This window comes from Panthera uncia (assembly GCF_023721935.1).
Source record: "Panthera uncia isolate 11264 chromosome E2 unlocalized genomic scaffold, Puncia_PCG_1.0 HiC_scaffold_19, whole genome shotgun sequence".
In the NCBI taxonomy this organism is placed as follows: Eukaryota; Metazoa; Chordata; class Mammalia; order Carnivora; family Felidae; genus Panthera; species Panthera uncia.
This window is the reverse complement of record NW_026057588.1, coordinates 3215096-3240080: the sequence shown is the minus strand read 5'-3', so window position 1 is coordinate 3240080 and position 24985 is coordinate 3215096. Positions and strand designations below refer to the sequence as shown.

At 45.7% G+C, this 24985-nt stretch overlaps 1 protein-coding gene, 1 long non-coding RNA gene and 1 pseudogene across 2 annotated transcripts in view; all 3 read right to left on the bottom strand.

Moving 5' to 3' along the window:
- Positions 1 to 764: 764 nt before the first annotated feature.
- LOC125916094 (zinc finger imprinted 2-like) lies at positions 765 to 24339 on the bottom strand (annotated as a pseudogene).
- ZIM2 (zinc finger imprinted 2) lies at positions 13663 to 18445 on the bottom strand. The gene has a single exon (XM_049621921.1). It carries the CDS (start codon positions 17912 to 17914, stop codon positions 17012 to 17014), a length of 903 nt encoding a protein of 300 aa, XP_049477878.1. The 5' UTR covers positions 17915 to 18445; the 3' UTR covers positions 13663 to 17011.
- A 643-nt stretch (positions 24340 to 24982) lies between the features above and the next one.
- Positions 24983 to 24985, bottom strand: part of LOC125915883 (uncharacterized) — a 10747-nt gene continuing 10744 nt past the window's right edge. The window contains exon 3 of the long non-coding RNA XR_007455776.1: positions 24983 to 24985. This exon is cut by the window's right edge and continues 3569 nt beyond it. This is a non-coding gene — a long non-coding RNA (uncharacterized LOC125915883).

Sequence of the window (24985 nt, the reverse complement as noted above, 5' to 3'; positions counted from 1 at the left end):
CCTGCGGAAGTGGTGTGTGTGTGTGTGTGTGTGTGTGTGTGTGTGTGATCGTGCACAACTGCACGGGGGTCTCTAAACCTGTGGTCACATCCATGTGAGTCCATGCTCATCGCCCTTGTGTCTGAGGTTCTGGGGGCGCTTGTGGAGTTCTACTCGTGGGTGGTGCATGGGAGGGACCTTCCATTCCCGTGGGGAACACAGGCCAGGGACGGCCGTAAAACAACGCCGTCACTTATGAGTGCTCTGAAGAAAACACCAGAGGGCACAGGGCACAGCGACTTAGGGCTGGGCCACTGGGGGAGTTAGAGACCCCCTCCAGGAGGGCCATCTGGGCTCAGCCCTGAGGGATAATCATATGCTGGAGGAGAAGCTGGAGGAAGAAGGTTCTAGGCAGGGGGAAGGGCAAGGACAGAGGCCCTATAGCAGGAACGAGGTCGGGATGCTGGAGGAACGGGAGGACCGCTGCTGGCCAACACAGGTTAGGAGGCCAGACCAAAGCCAAGAGGCGGGGGACGCACCGCGCTTAGTGAGAGGCCACAGCAGATAGGTGGCCAAGGGTGTGGCTACAGGGAAGGTGAAGAACCCAGGGCCAGTAACACCATCTGCATTCACTAGCTCATGGTATGCCTGCCACATCCTACAGGTACATCCCATTCCTATCCCCATTTCCCAGACAAGGACACTGAGTCTCAGAGAGAGGTCATATAGCTAGTGGGTCACAGATGGGATTCAAACCCAGAACCCTGGTTCCACACTTCGAGTTCTCAGCTTGGATCAGGCTGCAGGGAACAGTGGCCATTTACCCATTCCTCCAACCCCAGAAAGGGAGGTGGCCCTTCTGGGTCCCAGAGGAGGGGCTGGCAGCATGGCCCACCAGGGCCCCGTCACTCACCGCTCTTTCCTTCTCCACCAGGAGAGGGTCTCTGAAGAGCAGGGCATGGTTCTGGGCTTGTGACTGCGATGCCCCTGGTAAGTCGGTCGATGTTCTGGGCTTATGACTGCAAGGCCCCCGGTAAGCCGGCCGTCTCTGGTCTTCCCTGGAAGGGCCCCTGGGATCTGAAAGACAGGACGTGGCTGCGAGTTGGACACAGAGCACACCCAGCCCAGGCAGCAGTGTGCCGGTGGGTGCGATCCGTTAGTCAGCGGATATCCACGGGCCTCCTGTGTGCCAGGCGCTCTCGGGCACTGGGATGCAATTCTGATGCAGACTGACGAGGCCCCTGCTTGCGTGGAGACCAGGTATGATGTGAGAGACATTAAAGAAACCCGCAGGCGTGGTCATTCAGGTGGTCACAAGTGCTGTGCAGAAAGTAAGGCCGCAGTGGATCAAGCAGAGTCCGAGGGCAACATTCATACTAGCAACACGAGGCCAGTGTTGGGGGACAGCCTTAGCTGGGCTGAGTAGGGGCACCCTCTTTGGCTGCAGGGTCTTCCCATGTGCCACAGTGCCCACCCTCCCTGTTTGTTGGTCCCCAGCAACTGAATCCCAGGTGCCTGGTGTAAGTCGACCCCAGTAAATCTTTGTCACACTGAGTGCATTGCAGTGTCCTGTACAGCCCCGTAGGAAGGCCAGGTTCCACGAGTCTGTGAGCTCTTCTGGCTCTTGGACCGCCACGTGCAGCCTCAGCCATGCTGTGAGGAGTCCTGAACTTTTCTCTTTTGACTCCCCTCCCAACCCCAGACTCCCTTTCCCTGTGACCATGTGAAGGGCTAGTCATTCCAGGAGCTGATTGCTCTCCAGGATGCAGTGGTAGACTTCTCCCAGGAGGGGCGGGGGCAGCTGAGTCCTGGCCAGAGGTCCTGTACTGGGACATCATGCTGGAGAACTACAGGAACCTGGTCTCACTGGGTAAGGGCAGTGATTTTTCAGTGACCTCAGACCCCACCTCACTGCATAGAAGCCAGGGGGCATTGGGAATGTCAGCACTAGGTTGGGATGGGGTTCAGCCACTCAGTGCCTCTGTTCATGGTCTTTCCACCCTGTTTCTCCTGAAGCGCCCACCTCTCTGGGTGAACATAATGGAAAAGCTAAGGGTGACTGAGGCTTCTGGCATGGCTGGATCTAGGAGCTCAAGTGTTACTTTCTGGCCTTAGTTTTCTTGGTCCTCCATAGGCTCTCACTGTCTGTTTCTCAGTTATGTTTTCTCCTCTCTTAGCTCCACTCCCAGGCTGGCCCCCTTCCACTTCTGGCAGCAGTAGGCTTTAATGATGCTCAGTGGTCCCAGCAGGGTGGGCGCCTCTCTTTCCCAGAAGTTCTAGCAGAAGCCGCAGACCTGAGTGCCATCAGACCATGTCTGTTTTCTCTCTCTTTTTTTAAATGTTTATTTATTTATTTTGGAAGAGTATGAGCTGGGAGGGGCAGAGAGAGCAAGGGGAAGAGAGAATCCCAAGCAGGCTCCACGCTGTCAGCGCAGAGCCTGACACGGGGCTAGATCTCATGAACCGTGAGATCGTGACCTGAGCTGCAACCAACAGTCGGAGGCTTAACTGACTGAGCCACCCAGGCACCCCTGTTTTCTTTCTGAAGCCAATGGCTGAGGCCAAGAGACCGGGCTTTGTAATTGGCCGCACTTGGGTTACCCAGTACTGGTAGCTGACACCTGCTGAGCACTTGTGTGCCGGTGTGTGGGGGAAGGGAAGAGGACAGGCTAGATGGGGCTGGCAGGGTCAACAAGGGCCCAATAGTCAGAGTCCCCTTGAGGGGTGCCCGCAGAGAACACACTGTGGACATCTCAGCTCGGTCTAAAGCCCTGTTTCTGCCTCTGGCTCTCTTTGTCCCTGTGGTAGGGCTGATGGCCCCTGTGTCAGTTCCTCAAACTTGTTTCTACCACACCCTGATGAAAGGTGCATTTTACTCCCCAGCTCACTGCACATCCTATGTCCGCATCTGATACGACTGAAACGAAAATTTCACAAAATGATACTTACCCTTATTATACACGACAGGCTGTTGTTCCATTCTGTTTCATTTTTTAAAACCCCACGTCACAGCCCACTACAGCAGTGGTTGAACCGGGAGAAGTTCTGCCCTGAGGTGGAGTGTAGCAGTGTCTGAAGATAGTTTTGGTTGTCACAGCTGAGAGGGTGCCGTCGGCGCCTCGTGGAAGTGGCCGGGGATGATGCTTCACATCCTACGATGCCCAGGACGGTCCCCACACGGAGAACTACGTGACCCAAGAGGCCAGCAGTGCCAGAGTTGGAGATGTGACTCAGCAAAGAACAGCGGCTGCCTGAAACCGCGTGTTCGTGTGATCCAGCACCGCTGAGACCCGGCTGCGAGGTAGTGTGGGCTCACTGCAGCCCACGCGGACTCCTGAGGCCCCCAGATCCTGGCCCGCCCTTTCCAAGTTCTCCTTTTCCCGGACGACACGTTCCGTTCCTCTGTGGGTCAGCCCTGCTTTACCATATTATAATCTGTGCACGCTTCCCCTGTTCCCAGCCTGGACCCTGACGTCCAGCCTCACCGGAGAGCCGCTGCCTCAGAGTTCTCCAAAGACACAGAACCAATAAGCTGTGTGTGTGGAGTGATTTATTTTACGAAATGTCTCATGCGTTTCTGGGGCTGCCCAGCAGGCTGGAAACTCAGGCAGGGGCTGATGCTGCAGTCTTCAAGCAGAATTTCCTCTCGAAGAAGCCTCAGCTTTTACTCTTAAGGTCTTCAACTGATTGGATGAGGCCCACTGACATTATCATGGATGATTTCCTCTACCTGAAGTGATTGTAAGTGCTAGCTACATCTATAAACTAGCTTCCTAGCAACACTCGGATTCATATTTGACTGAAATCACTCGGGACTGACAAATAAGACTAACCATCACAACTGGTAATGGAGCAGCCACCTTGGTTTCAGTGTCTTGCCTCACATCTTACAGGCGTTTGCAGTTTTGAAAACTTTCTTTCAGACCGGGACACCGGGCCTGACAACAGGGACACCTTCAAAGAAGAACGTCTCTGGTAAGTCCCCAAAACAAAGGACCTGGGGACCTGAACTTCATAAAGACCTGCAGAGAGGACAGCCTCCCCAAGAGGCCAGTCCTGGTGACATCTCTCAGCATCTTCACAGAGAAGAAAGGCTGTGGATGTCCTGAATGTGGAGAGCCTTCTGCTCCAAGCCCTTCCTCACATAACACGGAAGATCCACACTGAGGAGAGACCCCATGCATGCAGCCAGAGGGCAGGCCTTACTCACCATCAGAGAGTTCACGCTGGCGAGAAACCCTATCACTGTAATGAGTGTGGGGAGGCCTTTAGTGACCAGGCACTCTCCAGCCAACACGAAGGACCCACACTGGAAGAGACCTTACAGATGCAGTGAATGTGGAAAGGCCTTCAGCTGGGCCTCATCCCTTAATCTCCCATCAGAGAACTCATACAGGCGAGAACCCCTACAAGTACCCTGACTGTGGGAAACCCTGCTGGTAAAGGTCCTTCCTCACGAAGCACCAGAAAACCCATTTGTAGGAAAACCTACAAATGCAGTAACTGTGAAAAGACTTTCAGCTACAGCAACTCCCTCAGCCTCCGCCAGAGAACTCACACTGGGGAGAACCCCTACGTGTGTGAGCAGTGCGGGGACACTGGAGGGAGAGCCCCTACACATGAGCAGTGCGGGGACACCTTCAGTACTGCTCCTCCCTGACCAAGCACCAGCACACCCACAGCATCAAGACACCCAAGAGTGTAAGGAGTGTCTGAGAGCCTTCAGCCATGTTTCACCCCTTAAAGTACATCAGAGGACCCATACCAGAGAGAAACCCTGCACGTACAGTGAGGGTGAGGAAACACCTCTGTGGCAACTAACTTCCAGCAGTTCTTACTAAGACTTCCCACCCACACGAAACTTCAGAGCTCGTTCATCATATCACATATTAGTCTTGGGGAAATGCCTTGGGGTTCCCAAGACCACCCCCCGGTTCGGTGACTCAGTAAGAGGACTCAACTCAGCACATAATCATACTCGTGGCTAAGAGTTACCATAGCAAAAGGATACAAAGTAAAACCAGCAAAGGGAGAAGGTGCACGGGGTGAAGTCCACAGGGAACCAGGCACAGGCTTCCAGAAGTCCTCTCACAGAACACATGTATTTCCTCTGGCAAGTTGTAACAACACTGCTCCCCCATCTCCTCCAGCATTTAAGCTATTTCCTGACCTCAAGCCCTTTGCTCATGCTGTTCCCTCTGCCCAGAACCCTCTCTTCCCCAGTGTTCCATGGCTGATTTCTCATAAGTCCACCTCTTCAGAAAGCTTTCTTCAGACCACCTGGTCTAAAACTAGCCCTCCCAACTGGCACTCCCTCTGCCTTCTTACCTTGTTTTCTTTTTCCTTGTAGCACACACCACCTTGTTTTGCTTATTACCTTTCTCCGTACTGTGCACTAAAGTTTGAGAAATACTGGTTTTCGGGATCAACTTGAAAGCCCATATGCCTGTGGGGGCCAAGCACATCACACAAATGCACGAATGCCTTTAGGTCAAGATCACCTCCTGATCTGCCACAGGCCCCATTAACATGTTCGCACAAAATTCCTGGTCCCTGTTTTTTCAACCCTTGGCTTCAGCCTTTGTTTTCAAAACTTTAAGTTCTGACAGAATCTCCTGGAGGGCTTGTTAAAAGACAGTGTGCAGGGCTCCGCTCCCAGAATTTCTGATTCCGTAGATCTGGGATGGAGCCTCAGAATATTCACTCCTAACATTTTCCTAAGCGTACTGGTTTCCTGTGACTGCTTTCAAAAATGGCCACAAACTTGGTGGCTTAAAACAACAGAAATTTCTTCTCACAGAGTTCTGGAGGTCAGAAACCCAAAATCAGTATCACTGGGTCCAAATCAAGATGTCAGCAAGGATATCATCTGGAGGCTTTCAGTGATGATCCTCTGTTGCCTCCTCAGCTTCTGGTGTTCCTTGGCTTGTGGCTGAACCATTCCAGTCTTCAAATCTTGTGTGCACACATGTGCATGTGTGTGCATGTGTGTGTGTGAAATCTCATTCTGCCTCCTTATAAGGATATATTAATGACATTTAAGGCCCACCCAGGTAATCCCTCCATCTCAAAATCCTTAATCAGATCTGAAAAGCCACCTTTTCCAAATAAGGTAACATTTACAGGTTCCAGGTATTAGGAACTGGTCTCTTTGGGGGCCATCACTTGTCTGCTATACCAGGTAATGGGGTACTGCTGGTCCAGGGACCACACATCGAGAAACACTGCCTTAAACCCATGGGCTCGGTAACAGCACGGCTTGGGAGTCACACGGCCTGACTTTGACTTAGTTATGACACCACCAGTTTCTAGCTGGCCCTCTTGAGCAAGTGACTGCCTCTTCCAACCTATTCAACTCTGTGTCCCTACCTGGTCAAGGCATGAGGGTTAGAAACCAGCAGAGGATCTGACCCCTAGTGAGTCAGATGCGCCAAAATGGGGCCTACGGAGCAGACACGGCCTGCAAAGGTTCTCTGTTCCTGCTGGGTTTTTTAAAATTAGCTGTCCCCATTAAAATATTGGGAGATGTCACATACAAATTGAGCATTCCAGCTCAATTTTGATTTCTTGAGAAATCAAAAGATTCTGTAACAGGAGGTTCTTTGTTTGGGGTTATCCCCCCTTCCTCCTCATGACATTGCCCATCCTGCCCCCTGGCTCCCTTAGGTGTGCCTCATGGAGGTTCTCTGCCGCTCAGATTGCTTCTTCTCTTTATTCCAAGCCTATCTTTTTACCTGAGAGGCTGAAGTGGGTGAGGTGCCAGGCAGTGGGTCCTGTACTTCCTTCCTCCTCCAAGATCCCACCTGTAGGAGACCTAATTATGGCCTGGGCGCCAGCACTGAACTCAGAGCTTCCCAACTGCAAGCGTCAGGGGGAGGAGAGATTCAAAGCCGAGGTGGGGGCACGGTTGACCCCACTGAGGTGGCATTCGTAAGTCTCTGTGTGGGCGCACACACGCACACACACCTACCCTTACTGCTAGGCATCTCTGAATTTCCTGGGGAGAGAGTCCCCGGCTCTTATCAAGAGCATCTCTGGCCCCCAACTGCTTCTGGAAGTCTGGGGTTTGGTTGGCTTGAAGGCATGCAATGGGGGCAACACTGAAGTGACCCCATTCCTGGGATGCTGGCTTTCCTTTTTTATATGAGAACTGTAACAGAAAAAAGAAAAGCCCTACACAAGGAAACCCACAACTGCAACAGTATTATAGGAATGGCTGAGGAAAACCTGTGACCTGATGAGAAGAAAAGTATAAAACCCTCATCAATACACGAGTTTGAATACATGAAAGGACATGAAACAATGTTAATTCTTTCTGATTTATTTATAAGTTTACTAGTCACCCAAAGGCCGTTTTTAATTGATAAACATAAGTGTTCATCTGGAAGAATAACAATTCTATATTTTTCATATAAAATACATATAAATACACTTTAAGGCACAGTAATAGAAAACTCAACTATAAGGCTGTAAAGAAGAGTACAGATCTAAGATACAATAGGGCAACAAGCAAATGAAAGTAGATGGTCCAGATACTAGATTCCGCACTATACAACAATATGACTATGAACCATTTACTGATAACTGATGTTGAGGCAATTTACAATGGGTAATTTTGATCTTCTCTTCATGCAATATACCAAAGGGAATTCAAGAGTAGTTAAAGGAGACTTAAAGTGAGGGGTGCCTGGGTGGCTCAGTCGGTTAAGTGGGCAACTCTTAATTTTGGCTCAGGTCATGATCTCAGTTCATGAGTTCGAGCGCCACACTGGGCTCTGCGCTGACAGCATGGAGCCTGCTTGGGATTCTCTCTCTTTCCCTCTCTGCTTCTCCCCTGCTCGAATAAACTTTCTCTCTCAAAATAAGTAAATAAACATTAAAATAAAATAAAATTATGAGGGGTGCCCGGGTGGCTCAGTTGCTTGAGTGTCTGACTTCAGCTCAGGTCATGATCTGGTCTGTGGGTTCAAGTCCCACGTTGGGCTCTGTGCTGACAGCTCAGAGCCTGGGGCCTGCTTTGGATTTTGTCTGTCCCTCTCTCTCTGCTCCTCCCTTGCTCATGCGGTCTCTGTCTCTCAAAAATAAATAAACATTAAAAAAAACTAAATAAATGCAATAAAAATTGGATGCCCTTTCCCCTATTAAATTAGCAAAGTGAAAAATGCTGTTAATACATAATGCCAACAAGGATGTGTGGGACAAACACATTACAGGCAGCAGCGCAAACTGGTGTAATGTTTTCAAAGGAGCTTGGATGCATCAAGAACCTTTAAACAATCATAGCCCTCCTGACCCAGTGATTCCCCTTTGGCAAAACCTATCTGAAGGAAAGAATCCTAAGTTTGGGAAAACATTTCAAGCACCAAAATGCTCATTACGGTATCATTTGCAATTATGAAAAATCAGAACTAAGTCAAACATGCAGACAACACAGGGAAGGCCCCACACAGAAAGCTCTGGTGTGGCTATTAATGAAGTGATAACAGACAAGGGGGTGAAAGAGCAGGGTGTGGGTGTAGGACTGGGTGGAAATAAGATCCGCTATTGCATGCATGGAGTGAGCACAGCTCCATGAAAACTTTAAACACCTTACAATAGGTAATACAGTCACATGGGTAGAAACGGCAGAGGTACTGTGAAAACCAGACCTTTCCCCACTGCTCTCCAGGGGCAACCATTTTCATGAATCTAGTTATCATTTTTAAATTATAAGAAAAAGGTGTTCATGGTGCTTGGCGGGGGGTGCACAGAGGGAGGAGAACTCTACCTTTCTAAGAAATACAAATTGTCTTTTTTTTTAAATGTTTATTTATTTTTGAGAGAGAGAGAGCAAGCAGGGGAGAGGCAGTGAGAGAGGGACAGAGGATCCAAAGCAGGCTCTGCGCTGACAGCAGCGAGCCCAGTGTGGGGCTTGAACTCAGGAACCATGAGATATGACCTGAGACAGAGTCAGACGCTCTACCAACAGGGCCCACCCAGGTACCCCAAAATACAAATTGTCTTTAATGAGCCAAGTATTACTTTAAAATGGAAAACATTAACCCTTCAGAAGTGCACACTTCAAAAAAAGAAAAGTGAGTTCAGGCAAATCAATAAGAAAATGCATGAAGACCCAACAGCTAAATAGGTACAGAGCCTCAACTGTTCACAAAGAAATTTAAAAAAAATATACGGGGAAAAATTCATTAGTAAGCAAAGACTCACTACTTTGGCTTATCAAATAGGCTGAGTTTTTTGTTGTTTTTTTTTATTTTTTTATTTTTTTAATTTTTTTTCAACGTTTTTTATTTATTTTTGGGACAGAGAGAGACAGAGCATGAACGGGGGAGGGGCAGAGAGAGGGAGACACAGAATCGGAAACAGGCTCCAGGCTCCGAGCCATCAGCCCAGAGCCTGACGCGGGGCTCGAACTCACAGACCGCGAGATCGTGACCTGGCTGAAGTCGGACGCTTAACCGACTGCGCCACCCAGGCGCCCCTGTTGTTTTTTTTTAAATGAGTTATCCACCAGCTACTGGGAAAGCTGTTCAAATGCTTATTTACACCAGGTGCCGCAAAGACATTCCTTTGCACATACAAACTTTGCTCAGTTGGCCTTGTCTGCCTGGAGTGAAAGATTCTCCCAGTGAAGTAGACACAGAGCATAAGTGATAAGCAGCACCTGTCAGTGACTCAGGAGGGAGGACGGTTGTCACTTATTTCCCACCCATGGACCTCCCGGCCTCCCTCTGCTACAAATGGCATTGCCCCTCCAGACACAAATTCATCAGGCTCTTTCTCCAGAGCCACAGAAATGTTCGTCACATCTCATCTAGTAATATCACTTCTTTGAAATCTAAGAAAAGTATAAATACAATGCTTTATGTTCTCTGAATCAAACCTTTATATAATTAGCCATTTTTTGAAAATGTGATTATGAAATGAGAACTTCAGATTTGCAACATGTTCTGAGAAACCTTCACCCAAAGATAAACTTCTTTGTATAGAGAATCGTTTTACTAAATGATAAAATGTGTTTCAATGTTTAAATCTGGTTTACGATTCTGTAGTTTGCTGTCACTAAGAAAACCTTAAAAAGTAAGTGAAAACTACATGAAAACAAAGCATTATGTAACAGCAGCTACTGGTAGCTGAGTATCTACTATTCACCAGACACCATTGGGCTCTTTTACACAGATGAGCCCCAGGCCTTTGGACAGTTCCAGGGGGAAGCACTGTTACCCCATTTCCTAAGGAAACAAGGTTTAATCAGTCAGCTTCCAAGAAGGGGCAAGATTTGGTGTGGGTCAGCCTGGCTCCAAAGCCCACACTCTCTCCTCTGCCAAGAGCTCTTCTACCTGTGAACAGGACTACATTTCTGGGCTTGTACTTTTTGAGATTCTGGGATTCAGGAAATTGATTAGCCTTGTTTTCCAACATTTTCTTTAATATGCTTCATATTATTTGTTTAATGAGGAAAGTAAACCTAATAAAACTATGTTAAGGGGCACCTGGCTGGCATAGTTGGAGGAGCATATGATTCTTGATCTCGGGTTGTCAGTTAGAGCCAAATATTGGGTGTAGAGATAACTTAAATAAATAAATAACTTAAAAAAAAAAAAAAAACTATGTCAAGAGGTGTCTGGGTGGCTCAGTCGGTTGTGTCCAGCTCTTGATTTCAGCTCAGGTCATGATCTCATGGTTTGTGGGATCAAGCCCACTCAGGCTCTGCATAGACAGCATGGAGCCTGCCTGGGATTCTCTCTACCCCTCCCCTGTCAAGCTACTTTGCCTGTGACTCTTTCCAGCTCTGACCTCACTCCTATTATTAGATGGGTTCATAGTGAAAATTCTTCAAGGAGAAAAGGGGTGTGGAAGAGAGTAGTTCCCTAGAGAAAAAAATCACAACTTTCAGACCTTGCTGGGATGAGGCCAGGAATGTTTCTAAAACCTTCAAGATACACATACCTTTTGGCCCAAAAATTCCTCTGCTGGGAACTCCCTCTTAGGAAATATGACTATATGCAAAGACAATAGAGCAGACTGATAAGGGAAATGCTAAGGTCCAAGAGATAGCAGGGAAGTGTAACTATAGCAGTAATGTGCACACAGAGACAGATTACAAGCAACCCCAGTTTACAACCTTAGAAGGCTAGTGAAGTAAATCAGGATACATCTACGTAACCAAGTATGAGGCAGTCCTAAAAAACAAAAGTTAGGGGCATACTTATGGATATGGGAAGATGTTCATGGTATATTAGAATAAAGATTACAACCTCCAATACAGCGCTGATATGATTCTACTTCATAAAAATATTTTAATGTAAAAATCTATATAGATCTATGCATAGGAAAAAATATCTGGACAATTTTCTATCCCTTTTAGCAGCAAGTATATCTGGGAGAGAGAGATACAGGTATTCAAAGAAAAACATGTTATTTTATAATCTTCAAGGAATAAGGGCGCCTGGGTGGCTCAGTCAGTTAAGCGTCTGATTTCAGCTCAGGTCATGATCTCACAGTGTATGAGTTTGAGCCCTGCATTGGGCTCTGTGCTGACAGCTCAGAGCCTGGAGCCTGCTTCAGATTCTGTGTCTCCATCTCTCTCTGCCCCTCCCCTGCTTATGCTCTGTATCTCTGTCTCAAAAATAAATAAAAACATTAAAAAATTTTTATAATCTTCAAGGAATATGCATTACGTGCATAATCACAAAAAAAAATGCTTAAAACATGAGTGTTTCGAAATTTAAAAAATTAGCCCAAATAAAAGAGTAGTGCCCTATCAGATGTCAGGAACTGCATGGGAAAAGCAGGGAAGCAGGAAAGCATTATCCTCGGAAGCCCACAAGGACAGCAGCAAGCTGAAAGCCAAAATAACAGGCTGAGATACGCACCATCTCAGTGAGCTCGAGTTTGTAAAATATGGAAGCTGTGGCTTATACATCTTCTGTGTGTTCCAAATAGTTCAGGGGTGACAGGCAGGGTGAGCGATGCCATGCTGTCACCGCTGCCAGTTTGGGTACGAAAAAAGCATCAGAACAGACTTAGTCAAGCTGTGCTCCCTGACTTTCTCTAGTTAAGGCTCCTCAAGAAGCATGAAGCCCTGGCCCAGGGTTCTCAACAAATGGCCCACCCTGAGACCCCTCAAGAGTCTCCACTACCTCTTAATTCAAGGGTCTAAAAACTAGGCTGTAGTGATGAAGGAGGAATGCAGAGAAAATCTAGAAGAGGTAATGAAGAAGGAACTAAACAGCTGGCCTCTGTATAATCCAGAGGTGGTGAACGCTTTGAAACCTCACTGTGACTGGTGCAGTGGCCTGGAGAATGACTTGAAAAGGCTAGGCCTTTGGGAAAAACCAACACCGTGTGCCTCCTGACAGAACATAATACAGCGCACAAACCACCCCCCACCCCATGACGTACTCTAGCCAAAGAAGTTGAAGATGAATCTAAATCTCGGATACTTAGAGCTAACTTAGAGAGGAAGGAGCTTAAGGAAACCACGGGAAGCAGACACATTCAGAAGGGGGGATATCCCACAGGATAACAGGCAGTTTCTTCCAGTATTATTTGCATAATCACACAAAGCTTTAACAGAAAAACAGTGCTAGAATGATGGCCCCTGGGGCTGGGGAAAGGGAGAAATGGGGAGTTACTGCTCAACGGGCATAGAGTTTTAGTTTTGCAAGATGATAAAGTCCTGGGGATCTGTTGAACATAATGTGACCGTAATTAACACTACTGAACTGCACACTTAAAAAATGTTTGAGATGGCAGTATCCAACTCTTGATCTCAGGGCTGTGAGTTCAAGCCCCACACTGGAGCTGTAGAGATTACTTAAAATTTTTTTTTTAATGTTTATCTATTTTTGAGAGAGAGAGACAGAATGCAAGCAGGGGAAGGGCAGAAAAAGAGGGAGACACAGAATCAGAAGCAGGCTCCGGGCCCTGAGCTGTCAGCATAGAGCCCGACGCAGGGCTTGAACTCGCAGACTGTGAGATCATGACCTGAGCTGAAATCGGACACTCAACCGAGTGAACCACCCAGGTGCTCCTATAGAGATTACTTTAAAAAAAAATTTACTACAATTTAAAATAAAAATGTTTTAAAATAAAAGTGCTTCCAAATTAAAAATTAAACCAGGTGTGCCTGGGTGGCTCAAGTCAGTTAAGCATCACAATTTGTGAGTTTGAACCCCACATCAGGCTCCATGCTGATGGTGCAAAGCCTGCTTGGGATTCTCTTTCCTTCTCTCTCTGCCCCTTCCATGCTTGCTCTCTCTCTGTCTCAAAAATAAATAAGTAAACTAAAATTAAAATTAAAATTAAAATTAAACCAGAATAAACAGTAGTACCAAAGCTATCAGATATATTAGGAATTGGGTGGGGAGGGGAGGAAGGTATATCTCTATCCCAAGGATCACATAAAGCATTAAAACATAAGAGGAGGGGTGCCTGGGTGGCTCAGCCAGTTGGGCATCCAGCTCTTGATCTTGGCTCAGGTCAAGATCTCACGGGTTCATGAGTTCAAGCTCTGCATTGGGCTACGCAATGTCAGTGCGGAGCCTGCTTGGGATTCTGTCTCCCTCCCCTGCCCATGTGCTCTCTCCCTCTCTCAGAATAAATACATTTTAAAAAATAATAATAATATAAAAAATTTTTTTAAACTTAAAAAAAATAAACTTAAGCAAAATTAAAAAGAGGAGACTGCTGTAGATTAAGACTCGAGATCAGACAACCAAATGCAATTTGTGGACCATGTTTGGATCTGATTCAAATAGGCGAACTGTAAAAAGACATCTTAGCAACAACCAGGGAAATCTGATTATGGCCTGGGTAAAACCCTTTGTTTGAGGTGACTTAATATTTTCCTTTTAAAGTAGTATATTAAAGTTTCAAAAAACAGGGATGAGACAATTGAAAGAAATGTATTAAGTGAATCACAATCCTGATATAATGCAGATTTTGCAAAAATGGTGAAGGGAGAAGTGGAATGACTGAGATTGATAAGAGCCTGAATAAACTGATAGCCTTGGGGAAAGAAGCAGATTTCACAGGACAGGAGAGAGAAGCCATCAAGAAGTTACAGCAGGGTTTACTTGGAAGTGAAGGGAGAGAGATTAAGGAGGGTATAACAAGTTAGAAGTGTTCAGAAAAGAATGGGAGCTTGTTGAAAAGGTCGAGGAGCCAACATGACAGGGTTGGAAGCTGGCCAATGCCATACAGCCAAAGCTGAAAGAATCTGAACAAATGAATACCAATAGTACTAAATTACAACCCATAAGATAAAGTAAATATCCATGAATCCATACTGCTATAAAAAAAATTACTGAGTAAATAAATAGGGAAGGCAACTCTTCCTCACAGGAGAATTCTAATTACTACGTGTAGAAGGAAGGAGAGAAATAAAAATTCACCATTGCTATTGCAGTGACAGTAGAGTAATAATGCACAGAGTAACAATGGCTGTAGACAAGATCCGCTTGCTAGATGCTAAACTTTAGTGACTTAAAGTTTGAGGAGAAGCTGGATACAGATGGCCCCCGACTTACGATGGTTCAACTTATGACTGTCTGACTTTACAATGGTGCAAAAGCAACATGCACTCGCTTGAAACCATACTTCAGATTTTGAATTTGGATCTTTTCCCAGGCAATCGTATGTGGTACAATACTCACTTATGATACTGCGCAGTGACAGCAAGCCCCAGCTCCCTGTCAGCCTCGCAACCAGAGTAAACCACCAGCACACAAACATTATGTACCCATGCAGTCATTCTGGTTTTCACTTTCAGTACGGTATTTAGTAAACAACATGAGATATTCAACACTTAATCATAAAATAGGCTTTGGATTAGATGATTTTGCCCAGCTATAGGCTAACATAAGTTTTCTGAGCACATTTAAGGTGGGCTATGCTAAGCTATGACGTTCAGTAGATTAGGCACATTAAATTAATTTTTGGCTTATGATATTTTCAATGTATGCCAGGTTTTATCAGGAGAAAATCTCATTGTAAGTCGAGGAAGATCTGTGCTTCCATGGTCTCAAAGTTTCTCCAGCGAGAAATTTATTAACTACAAAGGGAAATCAATAGCAACTTTACAATAGAAAAACCCAGCGCACGCCATTTTAAATCAAGGCATCAAGGCTAATTACCATCACCATGATGAACGAGATGCATTGACATCGTTTCCCCTTGTGGTAGTGGTGACAAGATCATTAATCAGTTTATGGTGTGTTGAAGAGGGGACTGTGATTAGAAAATAGGGCCAGCCCATGAGGTCTGTTTCATCAAGAACTTTGGAAATGAAGAAGGGGGGGGTGTGCAGCTAACGCTCATTTGGCTCATCAAGTTCTGATGAGTCTTGTTTGTTTTTAATTTCATGACTTTGGAGCCGCCTATTGTAAACCAGCCTCAAAATGGCTGGGAGAGAAAAAGCTGGGCAGCGAGTAACAACAGCAACAACCCCCCCCTCCAGGCAAGGAGTCAGGTTCTGGGACTCCAGGTCCAGCTGGTTACCATGTGTCTTTGTATTTGACCAGCAGGCAAGGCAGTGATGGAGAGCCTTTATCATTATAGCAATATGGTATTAAAGAGATTTTTAGTGCAATTCAGGGCTCATACCTTTAAAAGGAAGTGTGTTCTGCATTGCATTAGGATTTTAGATGAAGTCGGCAAGCTAACAGTGCCAGAGCCCAAGAAAGCTCTCAAACAAGATTTGTTTAAAGGGGGGAGAAGGGAAATAAGAAACCACAACCCCTCAGACAACTATAGGAAACTACCAAAAAACTCTACTTGATCAGTAATGGTTTTATGATCTATAAGAACAATTACGAGGAAGTGTTTAGTAAAAATATACTTTCACAAGTTACCGTCTCAAATCCTAAATCCTGAGAGAAATGGCTATCAAAACTTCACCCTAAGAAAGCTTTCTGAACCTCTAATACTGTGAGTGTCTTCCTCTGATTTCACATGAAACAGTGCCGGAACTGCTCAAGAGGAAGGTGGCTGAACTCGGTATCCTACTGTACCTGTTCTTCTGAGAGGATATGGCAGGAATAAAGAAAGCCTGGGTTGAACATCAAAATATGAAATAAATGCCTCATGAAATCGCAAAAAAAACCCCACAGAACCTGGGTTTAGTTCCTACTTCATCCCTTACAACCTAGGTCACAACTGACAACTTGGGACTTTCAAGTTTGCTTTACCTATAAAAACACAACAGATGTGCTCACTAGGTACACTGCAGCATTCCTTAAAAGATCAAATAAAATAATATACATGGCAATGTTTTGTAAATTATGACGTACTGTGTAAATACCAATTACATCAGCTTTGTGGCTAAATTACTATAAGCACAGCTTGAAAATCTTTTTTAACCATGCTCTGGGTTGATGCATCCCACATGGTGATGTTACTGTATGTAAACACTTCTAGAAAAACTTGGGAATAGATTGCCTGCCTGGAGCCCAACTGCCAGTCACAAACTTTTTGTCACGGTGTCAAAATGAAGGTTTTTCCAATAAGATGAAAACAGAGAGGGAGGCAAACCGTAAGAGACTCTTAAATACACAGAACAACCTGAGGGTTGCTGGCGGGGTGTTGGGTGAGGGGATGGGCTAAACGGGTGATGAGCATTAAGGAGGGCACTTGTTGAGATGAGCACTGGGTGTTATATGTAAGTGACGAATCACTAAATTCTATTCCTGAAAACCAGACTACACTATATGTTAACTAACTTGGATTTAAATTTTTTTTTTAAATGAAGTTTTTCCATCTACAAATACCACCAAAGAAAGGCAAAATCTATTAGCTTCTTTCCTATGCAACAAAGATATTCTTTGTAAGGATTTTCATCTGTGTGACTACTGACACATGTGCTGAATCTTCTTTTGCAGAAAGACTGTTGTATACCCTTGCAACTATTCGCCATTTTAAAAATCACACCATGATGAAATTGTGAGGGATGGCGGAAGGCCTTCTCACATTCAGAGGGTCTCTCTCCAGAATGAAGCCAACGATGTTGAGAATGTTCTCTGACTAGAGGTTTTCAGTGGGAATTGCACTCATCAGCTTTCTCTTGAGAATGGAGCTGATAATGTTGAGTGAGGTAGGAGGGTCGGCTGAAACATTTCCCGCACAGCTTACACTGGTAAGGCCTCTCTTGGGCGTGGATTCGATAGTGTTGAATGAGGTGTGAAGTCCTGCTGAAGGCTTTGCCACAGTCACAACACTGACAGGCTCTCTCTCCGATATAGTCATGTTTCCGCTGATAGCGAATGAAATACGTCTTAGTGCGGGGCAACCTAGGGGGAAGAGCTTTGGCTGCCTCGTGGGCTTTGAGATGTTGGAAAAGATGCACATCCTGGATAAAGGCTCTGCCACACTGGAAACATTCGAAGTAGTCTTCCTGACCCTGAGTTCTTACACAGCCACACGTGTTTGTGTGCCGGGTGAAAGACTTTCTACCTTTACTGCATCCACGGGACTTCTCACTGGAATGAGTCCTCTGACGTCTGGTGAGGTGTGGCATGAGGTTGAAGGCTTCTCCACATCGTTTACATTCAAAGGGTTTCTTCCCAGCATGCAACTGCTCATGTCTCTCACGAGCTCTTTGGGTGATAAAAGTTCTTTCGCAAAATCCACATCTGTTGTCTCTGTTCTCTTGGAGCAAAGGCTCATCAACCACTGGCTGGGGGCTGGTGACAATTCCAGGAGTAGCACATTGCTGGGGGTCCTTTCCTGGAGGACCTTCTGACTGTTTAGTGAGATCTGAGCTTCTTTCAAAATCATCACTGTCACGGCCTCTTTCCTGAGCGGGGGTCTCAGGCTCACTCATCTTTATAGGACTTGAAAGTTTCTCCTGGTCGACCTGGTACAAGTCTGTTGGACCATCAGGAGAAGACTCTCCTTCGTGGACACTGAAGAAGTTACCTACCTGTAAATCCTCCATTCCCACCCCCAAGGATGGCTTTTCCACAGGCAGGCTTTGCTCTGGAGTTAGATCTTTGGTTTTAGGTCTTTTTTCCCCATCTAAAAGAAATGTAAAATTTCCTCTATTCTTTCCTCACAGAGACACATTGTAGAAACCGAAGAAAGGGAACAAAAAGAACTGGTCTCCCGCAGATTGACAGGGATTTAAATGTTTTGCTAAAAGTTTGGATTTTCTTCTGAGAGTAGTAGTAGTCAAAACTTTATGCTTTATACAAAGGCGACCCCCTGGGTGGTAAAGAAACTGAAGCCAAGGAAATCAAAGTTGGCATCCTGGCAGACATCACAGTGTGTGGGCAGAGGACAGATGAGATAGCAGAGCCAGACTACGATCAGGCACGCATCAGGATGGGGATAACCAGACCCATCACAGTGGATTAGATGTTTCGGGAAATGGTCTTTGAGGAGCTGACTCAAACATGGAGGACTGAGATAGCTGTTCTGCCAGCTCTCCTCACAGAGTCCCCCAAACCTGTCCTCTACAATCCCAGCACCGGCCTCCACGAGCTCTAGCCTGCAAGAGCAGACTCCCGACTGGTTTCTCTGCTGCTCTTCCTAAAGCCCATTTTCCACAGAATCGCCAGAGCGGTCTTTTTAGAACAGTGCTGCCCAGTAGAATGCCCTGAAATGAGGTAAATCATCTATATTTTTGCCGTCTGATACGTAGCCACTAGCCACACATTGGTAATGAACACTTGAAATGCGGCTGGTGTGACTGAATTTAAATTTATGTACTTTTAATTGGTGTAAATTCAACTACATGTGTCTAGTGGCCACTACATGAGACAACACAATTCTATGGTGTCAATAATAACACCTCATTCCATGGCTCAAAACCTCTGTCTGTCTCCTCAACCTCATCCCCTGTCCCCTCCACCTTACTCAGACCATATTGCTTTTCTTCCTGTTTCTGGAACACCCAAGCTCATTCCAACCTTGGGGCCTCTGAATTTGCTATTCCCCCTGCCTGTAACATTCTCCCTCAAGATTTCTATGTGGCTCCCCCTCCGTCTCATTCAAATATTCCTCAGTGAGTTCTTTCCTGACGGTCCTGGCTTCAGCAGTCTCCCATTTGTCACTGTCTGCTTTACACTCAGACTCTATTATTTGCCTGGGTATCAACCATCACCCCCATTAGAAGGCAAGCTCCATGGGGGAAGGGATTTGTTACTGTATCCACAGAACCTAGGACAGGGCTGGCCCACCACAGAGGCTCAGTAAATATGTATGGAATGACCGAGTGAGCCAAAGAGTGAATGAACAGACTAAAGAAGACACTGAAGGCAACACAGAGGCAGGTAGAAGAGTCCCCACGGTAGATCCTTGAATTTTATTGGGACATCCACTTCTCTGCCCACACAGGACAAGGCAGGGAGGGCTGCACTGATCAGCACTAGACTGGGCACAGCTACTGGTTCAGGAGTGGGACAGGACCCAAATGGAACACTGAAGCTTCCTCACTCATGACAATGCTTCTTGGACTCACCTGCTTTTTCTTTCTCTTTCTTTCTCTGTCTCTCTGTCTCTCTCTGTCTGTCTCTCTCTTTCTCTCTCTCCTTGCATGGAAAGAAGAAAGCAGATCTAGGATTTGTTGGCAGAGTGACAAGAGGAAATGAAAGTAGGCCTTTGATAACATCACTGAGCCCCCATTTCCAATGATCCCTGAGGTCCACATGAGCGGTACTGTAAGCTAATAATCCCCCCTCCGGCTTATACAGTGTTGGTGTGGTTTTCTATTGAGAGGCACTGAAGGACAACGACGATCCTGGCTGATACACAGTGACCCAACACAGAGAAGGAAAGGATTTCATAAAGATGGCAAATGTTATCATATTGTAGCCACAGAGTTGGAAAAGGTAAAGTCTAGAAGGTTCTTGTCCTGAAGTCATAACGATGTTGGTAGAACACAGTGTGAGAGAGGGAGAGGGAAAGACAGAGAGTGTGTGTGTGTGTTGGCAAAGGTGGGGGGATGGAAACGAGATTGTGGGGGTAAAGGAGGGAAGGGGAGGGGAGCCTCTGCATGTCAAATCTGAAGACCTGGCATGAGGGAACATAGGAGGCAAGTGGAAGGAAGAGTGGTATCATGCCAAGGTTTTCTCTTGTCTGAGTTAAAAAGGAAAGACCTGGGACTTCTAGCTGCAGAGGTAAGGGCGTGAAAAAGCGCAGGGGTTGGAACACTAGAGAAAAGGGAAACGGCGTTCCTGGAACCAGGGAGGAGAAGAGCTCAGTCAGCAAGAAGAGAAGACAAAAGGAGGTACTAAGTGCCCACAGGGGGTGAAGCCTCGAGAGCCCTGAGTCAAGCGCGCCTACCGGCCCCCTCCCTGGCCTGAGCGGACCCTGAGGAATGCCCTCTGACCACAGCTCCCAGCCCCCAGCCTGTCTTCCCACGATTCCGGTTTCCAGGGGCTCTCTGCTCTCTACTCACCGTGATGCATCTCTGTATCGCTGTCTTCCTCCCTCACATGTGACTCCTCCTCTTCCAGCTGTGAGATAATGTCGGGTTTAGAGAACTGGTACCCTGTTGAAGAAGGAGACTCATAACTGGGGGATTCTTCCCTGACCCACAGCAACTCCCGGCCTAGGCTCTAAAGACTCTGCGATAATAAGGAAGATGCAAATGCACAAGAAAGAAAAATGAAGCCCATTTCTAAAGCCTGATCCGGGCCCAAGGGACAGGTGGCATTGTCTGGAGCATTTTTGGTTGTCACAAGTTCAGAGAGGAAGGAAGGCTATTGAGGCCACTAAACATCTTGAAATGCCCAGGACATTCCTCCACAGCAAGCAACGATCTGGCCCACATGTCAGCTGTGCCACGGCTAAAAAACTCTGCTCTAGAATAAAACCCGAGGACAGTGTGCTGGGCCCTCTACTTCAGCCTGGGGGATCTGATGTCATAGCTGCTCAAAAAGTAAATGACATGTGGTTCTCTTCCTCCTGTGATACCTTCATTCCCTTGGTCGTGAAATGCTCCTTTTCCCCTACTTCTTTATTTCCCAAACTTAAGTCATTTGCATACCACCTGCCATGGTCTGGATGTTCCTGTCCCTGTAAAATTCATATGTGGAAATCCTAATGCCCAGTGTGGTGGTGATAGGAGGTGGGCCTTTGTGGGGTACTTCAGTCATGAGGGTGGAGTCCCCATGGATGGGATTAGTAACGCTATAAAGAGAGGCTTCAGAGAGATTCCCTGGCCCTTTCCACCAAGTGAGGAGACATCAAGAAGCCTGTGACCTAGAAGAGAGCCCTCACCTGACTGTGCTGGCCCCCCGATCTTGAACTTCCAGACTCCAGGACTGTGATAAATAAAGATCTGTTGTTCAGAAGCCAGCCATTCTGTGGTGTTCTATTACAGCAGACCAAACGAATGAAGACAGCACCTCGTTATTTCCTTGCTTACTGTCTGTCTCACTGCACTGGCATTAATAACATCCACAAGAACAGGAATCCTCATCCATTACCTATACCGCAACCTGGCACGCTGACAAATTTATTACTGACCCTCCCATTTCAGCCCTATCTGTGTGCCATTTATAGTAGTGTTTAGTGTTTAATACTTTTATTTCTTTTTAAAAAATGTTTATTTATTTACTTATTTTGAGAGAAAGAGAGCATGTGTGCACAAGTGCACAGGGGGAGGGGTAGAGAAAGGAGAGAGAATCCCAAGCAGTACACAGCCTGGTGTGGCGCTCAATCTCATGATCTGTGAGATCATGACCTGAGCCGAAATCGAGTCGGACACTTAGCTGATGGAGCCACCCAGATGCCCCTTAATGCTTCTCTTTAGATCACCTCTTTTTTTTAACTTAAATACACTTAATTTAAATGGAAGCTTTATATCAACGTTAAAAACAGAAACCACTGTTATTTGCAAAAAAAGAAAAAACCCTTAAGGTAGTAGAGCAATAGCTCCACCAGAAATGAAGGTTACTGAGTGCTGCCGGTCTAAGGCTTAGGGCCTCAGGTCTGCTCTCTCTTTACTCAGATGGGAGACCAACAAGATTTACTACCCAAAATACCCTTGGGTCTAACCCACCATACCCACCCCACACTTAGGAAGACAACATCCTGGGTGATATGTAAGATCTCAACTAACCCCAAACCTTCAGTGATGCAAGTGGTCAAAGCATCACAAGACAGAAATGCCTCTGGGTCACCGCATGAGGGCTGAAGAGGTAAAACTGATTTATTCCCTCTATTTTAAGTCACAAATATGGTAACTGAGAGAAGAGTTACACTGGAAAAGGCACTCTTTTTTGCCTTCTTCGTGACCAATAAAAGTCATGGTTCACATTACACACTCTTGTGCCAGGTTTGAGGTAAGGCACCCCCAACCCCTGCCCCACCCCCCAGGTCTCTGACTTCACAAGGACCAGAGCACCAGCTTGCTGCCAGTGGAATGCTGTTCGGTTTTGACTGTGTGTTTCAGGAGACCTCAGGGCCCCCAAAAAAGCTACTAAAATGAGGATCCTGACACTGGCAACAAAAACATGTAGCCTGTCAGGAGAGGCAAACCACCTTGCCTCTGGATGTGAAGAGAGACTGGGAATCTCTGACTCTAAAAGTTTAAGTCCAGCAGAAGCCTTTGGAGCTCCTGAAAGTTTCATCGATTCCTTCGCGCATTCAAAAAACATCACCACGTGGGTTGCCTGGGTGGCTCAGTCAAAGTGTCTGACTTCAGCTCAGGTCATGATCTCACAGTTCATGGGTTCGAGCCCCGCATCAGGCTCTGTGCTGACAGCTCAGAGCCTGGAGTCTGCTTCAGATTCTGTGCCTCCCTCTCTCTCTGTGCCCCTCCCTGGCTCATGCTCTATCTCTCTCTGTCTCTCGATAATAAATAAACATTAAAAAAAATTTTTTTTAAATCACCATGAGCCTTCTACTGCACCAAGACCTGATGAAACAAACCCATGTCTGGCAGTACAGCTATTTAATTTCAGGGAACAGATCCTGGGGCTGAACCGCTTAGGGTCACACCCCAGTCAGCCACTTAGTAGCTGTGTGGTTTTAGACAAGTAATTTAACTTTCCCAAGACAGTTTCCTCATATGTAAAGTGGCAGTAATAAAAAAAATAACAAGAAATATATCTCCCCCTCACGGAACTAATATGAGGAATAAAGGAGTTAGGACAGGTGCAGTGCTTAGACTAGTGCCTGATAACACATATTAAGTACTCAATGTTACCTCTATGATGAGTAACTGAATTTGATATTAAAATACTGTCCCTGGTCTGGGTTGAGATTCAGACGTGGTGAATCACCGTTACAGACGGTCCTGACGTGAGGAGAGAAAAGAGGTGAGAACTACTGCCTTATCAGACAGAAACCAAGTTCCATGGAGAAGACGGCCTTACCTATGGAGACCAGGTTCCTGTAATTCTCCAGCATCACCTCCCGGTAGAGATTCCTCTGAGCAGCACTAAGGTAGGTCAGTTCCTCCAGGCTGAAGTCCACAGCCACATCCTGGAAAGTCACCAACTCCTAAAATACCAGAAACAATTCTAAATGATCAACATCCAGAGATTATCCTAAGGGGGGAGAGGAATCTGATGAGAGAGGACTGAACATAAAGCATTCAGACCGGCAGAAAGCTTCTAACCCAAGTGTTGTAATCCAGAGGGTGTAGGGACTTAGTAAAGTACCCTTCTGTCTTGAAGTACAAGGAAAGAGGGAAAATTTCTAAGACAGTTCCTGCTGCTAACTACTACAAGTTTGGATTGGAGGAAGAAGATCCTTTTAAGCCACCTAATAAATAAATAATGAATATGCGTAACTGGAAGCTGAGCAGTATACCTCAGCCTCAGGAATCAGAGACTTAAGTTTAAGTCCTGGCTCTGTGTTTCCGATTCTGTGTCTCCCTCTCTCTCTGCCCCTCCCCCGTTCATGCTCTGTCTCTCTCTGTCCCAAAAATAAATAAAAAACGTTGAAAAAAAAAATTTAAGTCCTGGCTCTGGTTCTTATCGTCTTTGTGAGTGTGGGTACTGAAGCCTCCGTGACTCATCTGTAAAACCCAAAGAGCTCATAGATATTCAATCATATTAACAGAGAAATGCAAATAAAAACAACAAAGTACCATTTATATCCATGCAACTGACAAAACTTAGTAAGTCTGACAATACCAAATGTTATCTAGTATGTGGACCCATGGGACCTCTTGCTAGATGCTAAAGGAAATGTAAACTGGTAAACTACTCTGGACCCAGAAATTCTATTCCTAGGTATATTTGTTCATGTGTATTTGGAGACAGATATTCTTAATAGTGCTGTTTGTAACATCCAAAACCTGGAAACAACCCAAATGTCCGTTTAGAGTAGAAGAAATGGTAGAGTCACAGAATGGAATAATATTCCAGCAATGCAAACCAATTAACCACAGTTACACACAACCATCTTGATAACCTAAGGTTAAAAAGTGCATACTAGAAGACTACATGAGAATATGATACACACTTTATTAATACACATCTCTTGTGTTTTCAGGAAAACATTATGCAGATCAATGAACAACTGATTTAAACTAGAAGTCATGTACTGACTGCCCAGCAACTACAGAGGGGTTTATCTGGCTTTTATTATGATTTTTTTATTATTTTAAATATTTAAAATTCATATTAACTGCCAACACCAAAAAAAATTGTAGATTTAATATTATTAACTGGAGTTTTAAAACCAGAAGTCGGAAGACCGGAGACCTGAGCCCACATTCTCACATGGCACCACCCACTGAAGCTGAGCACAGCTGCTCCTTAGATGGACACTGTAGGGACAGAGGGCCACTCACAGGAGCAGATCTTCTAGAGCAGTGTTTCTCAAACTTTTTTTCCTTGTCTCTCCCCTCAAGGAATCTTTTTAGACTATTTCTTCCTAATCGCCAACCCCCATGAGGCTTTTTTCTGGTTCTAAAGGAAACGCAGTGTATTGATTTCATTAATTTCATTATTTATGAATTCATAAATTCATTAATTCCATTAATTATCATTTAGGTTTCAAAATATGATTTAACATGAACATTAAGGAGAGTATTTTTGAAAAAAAA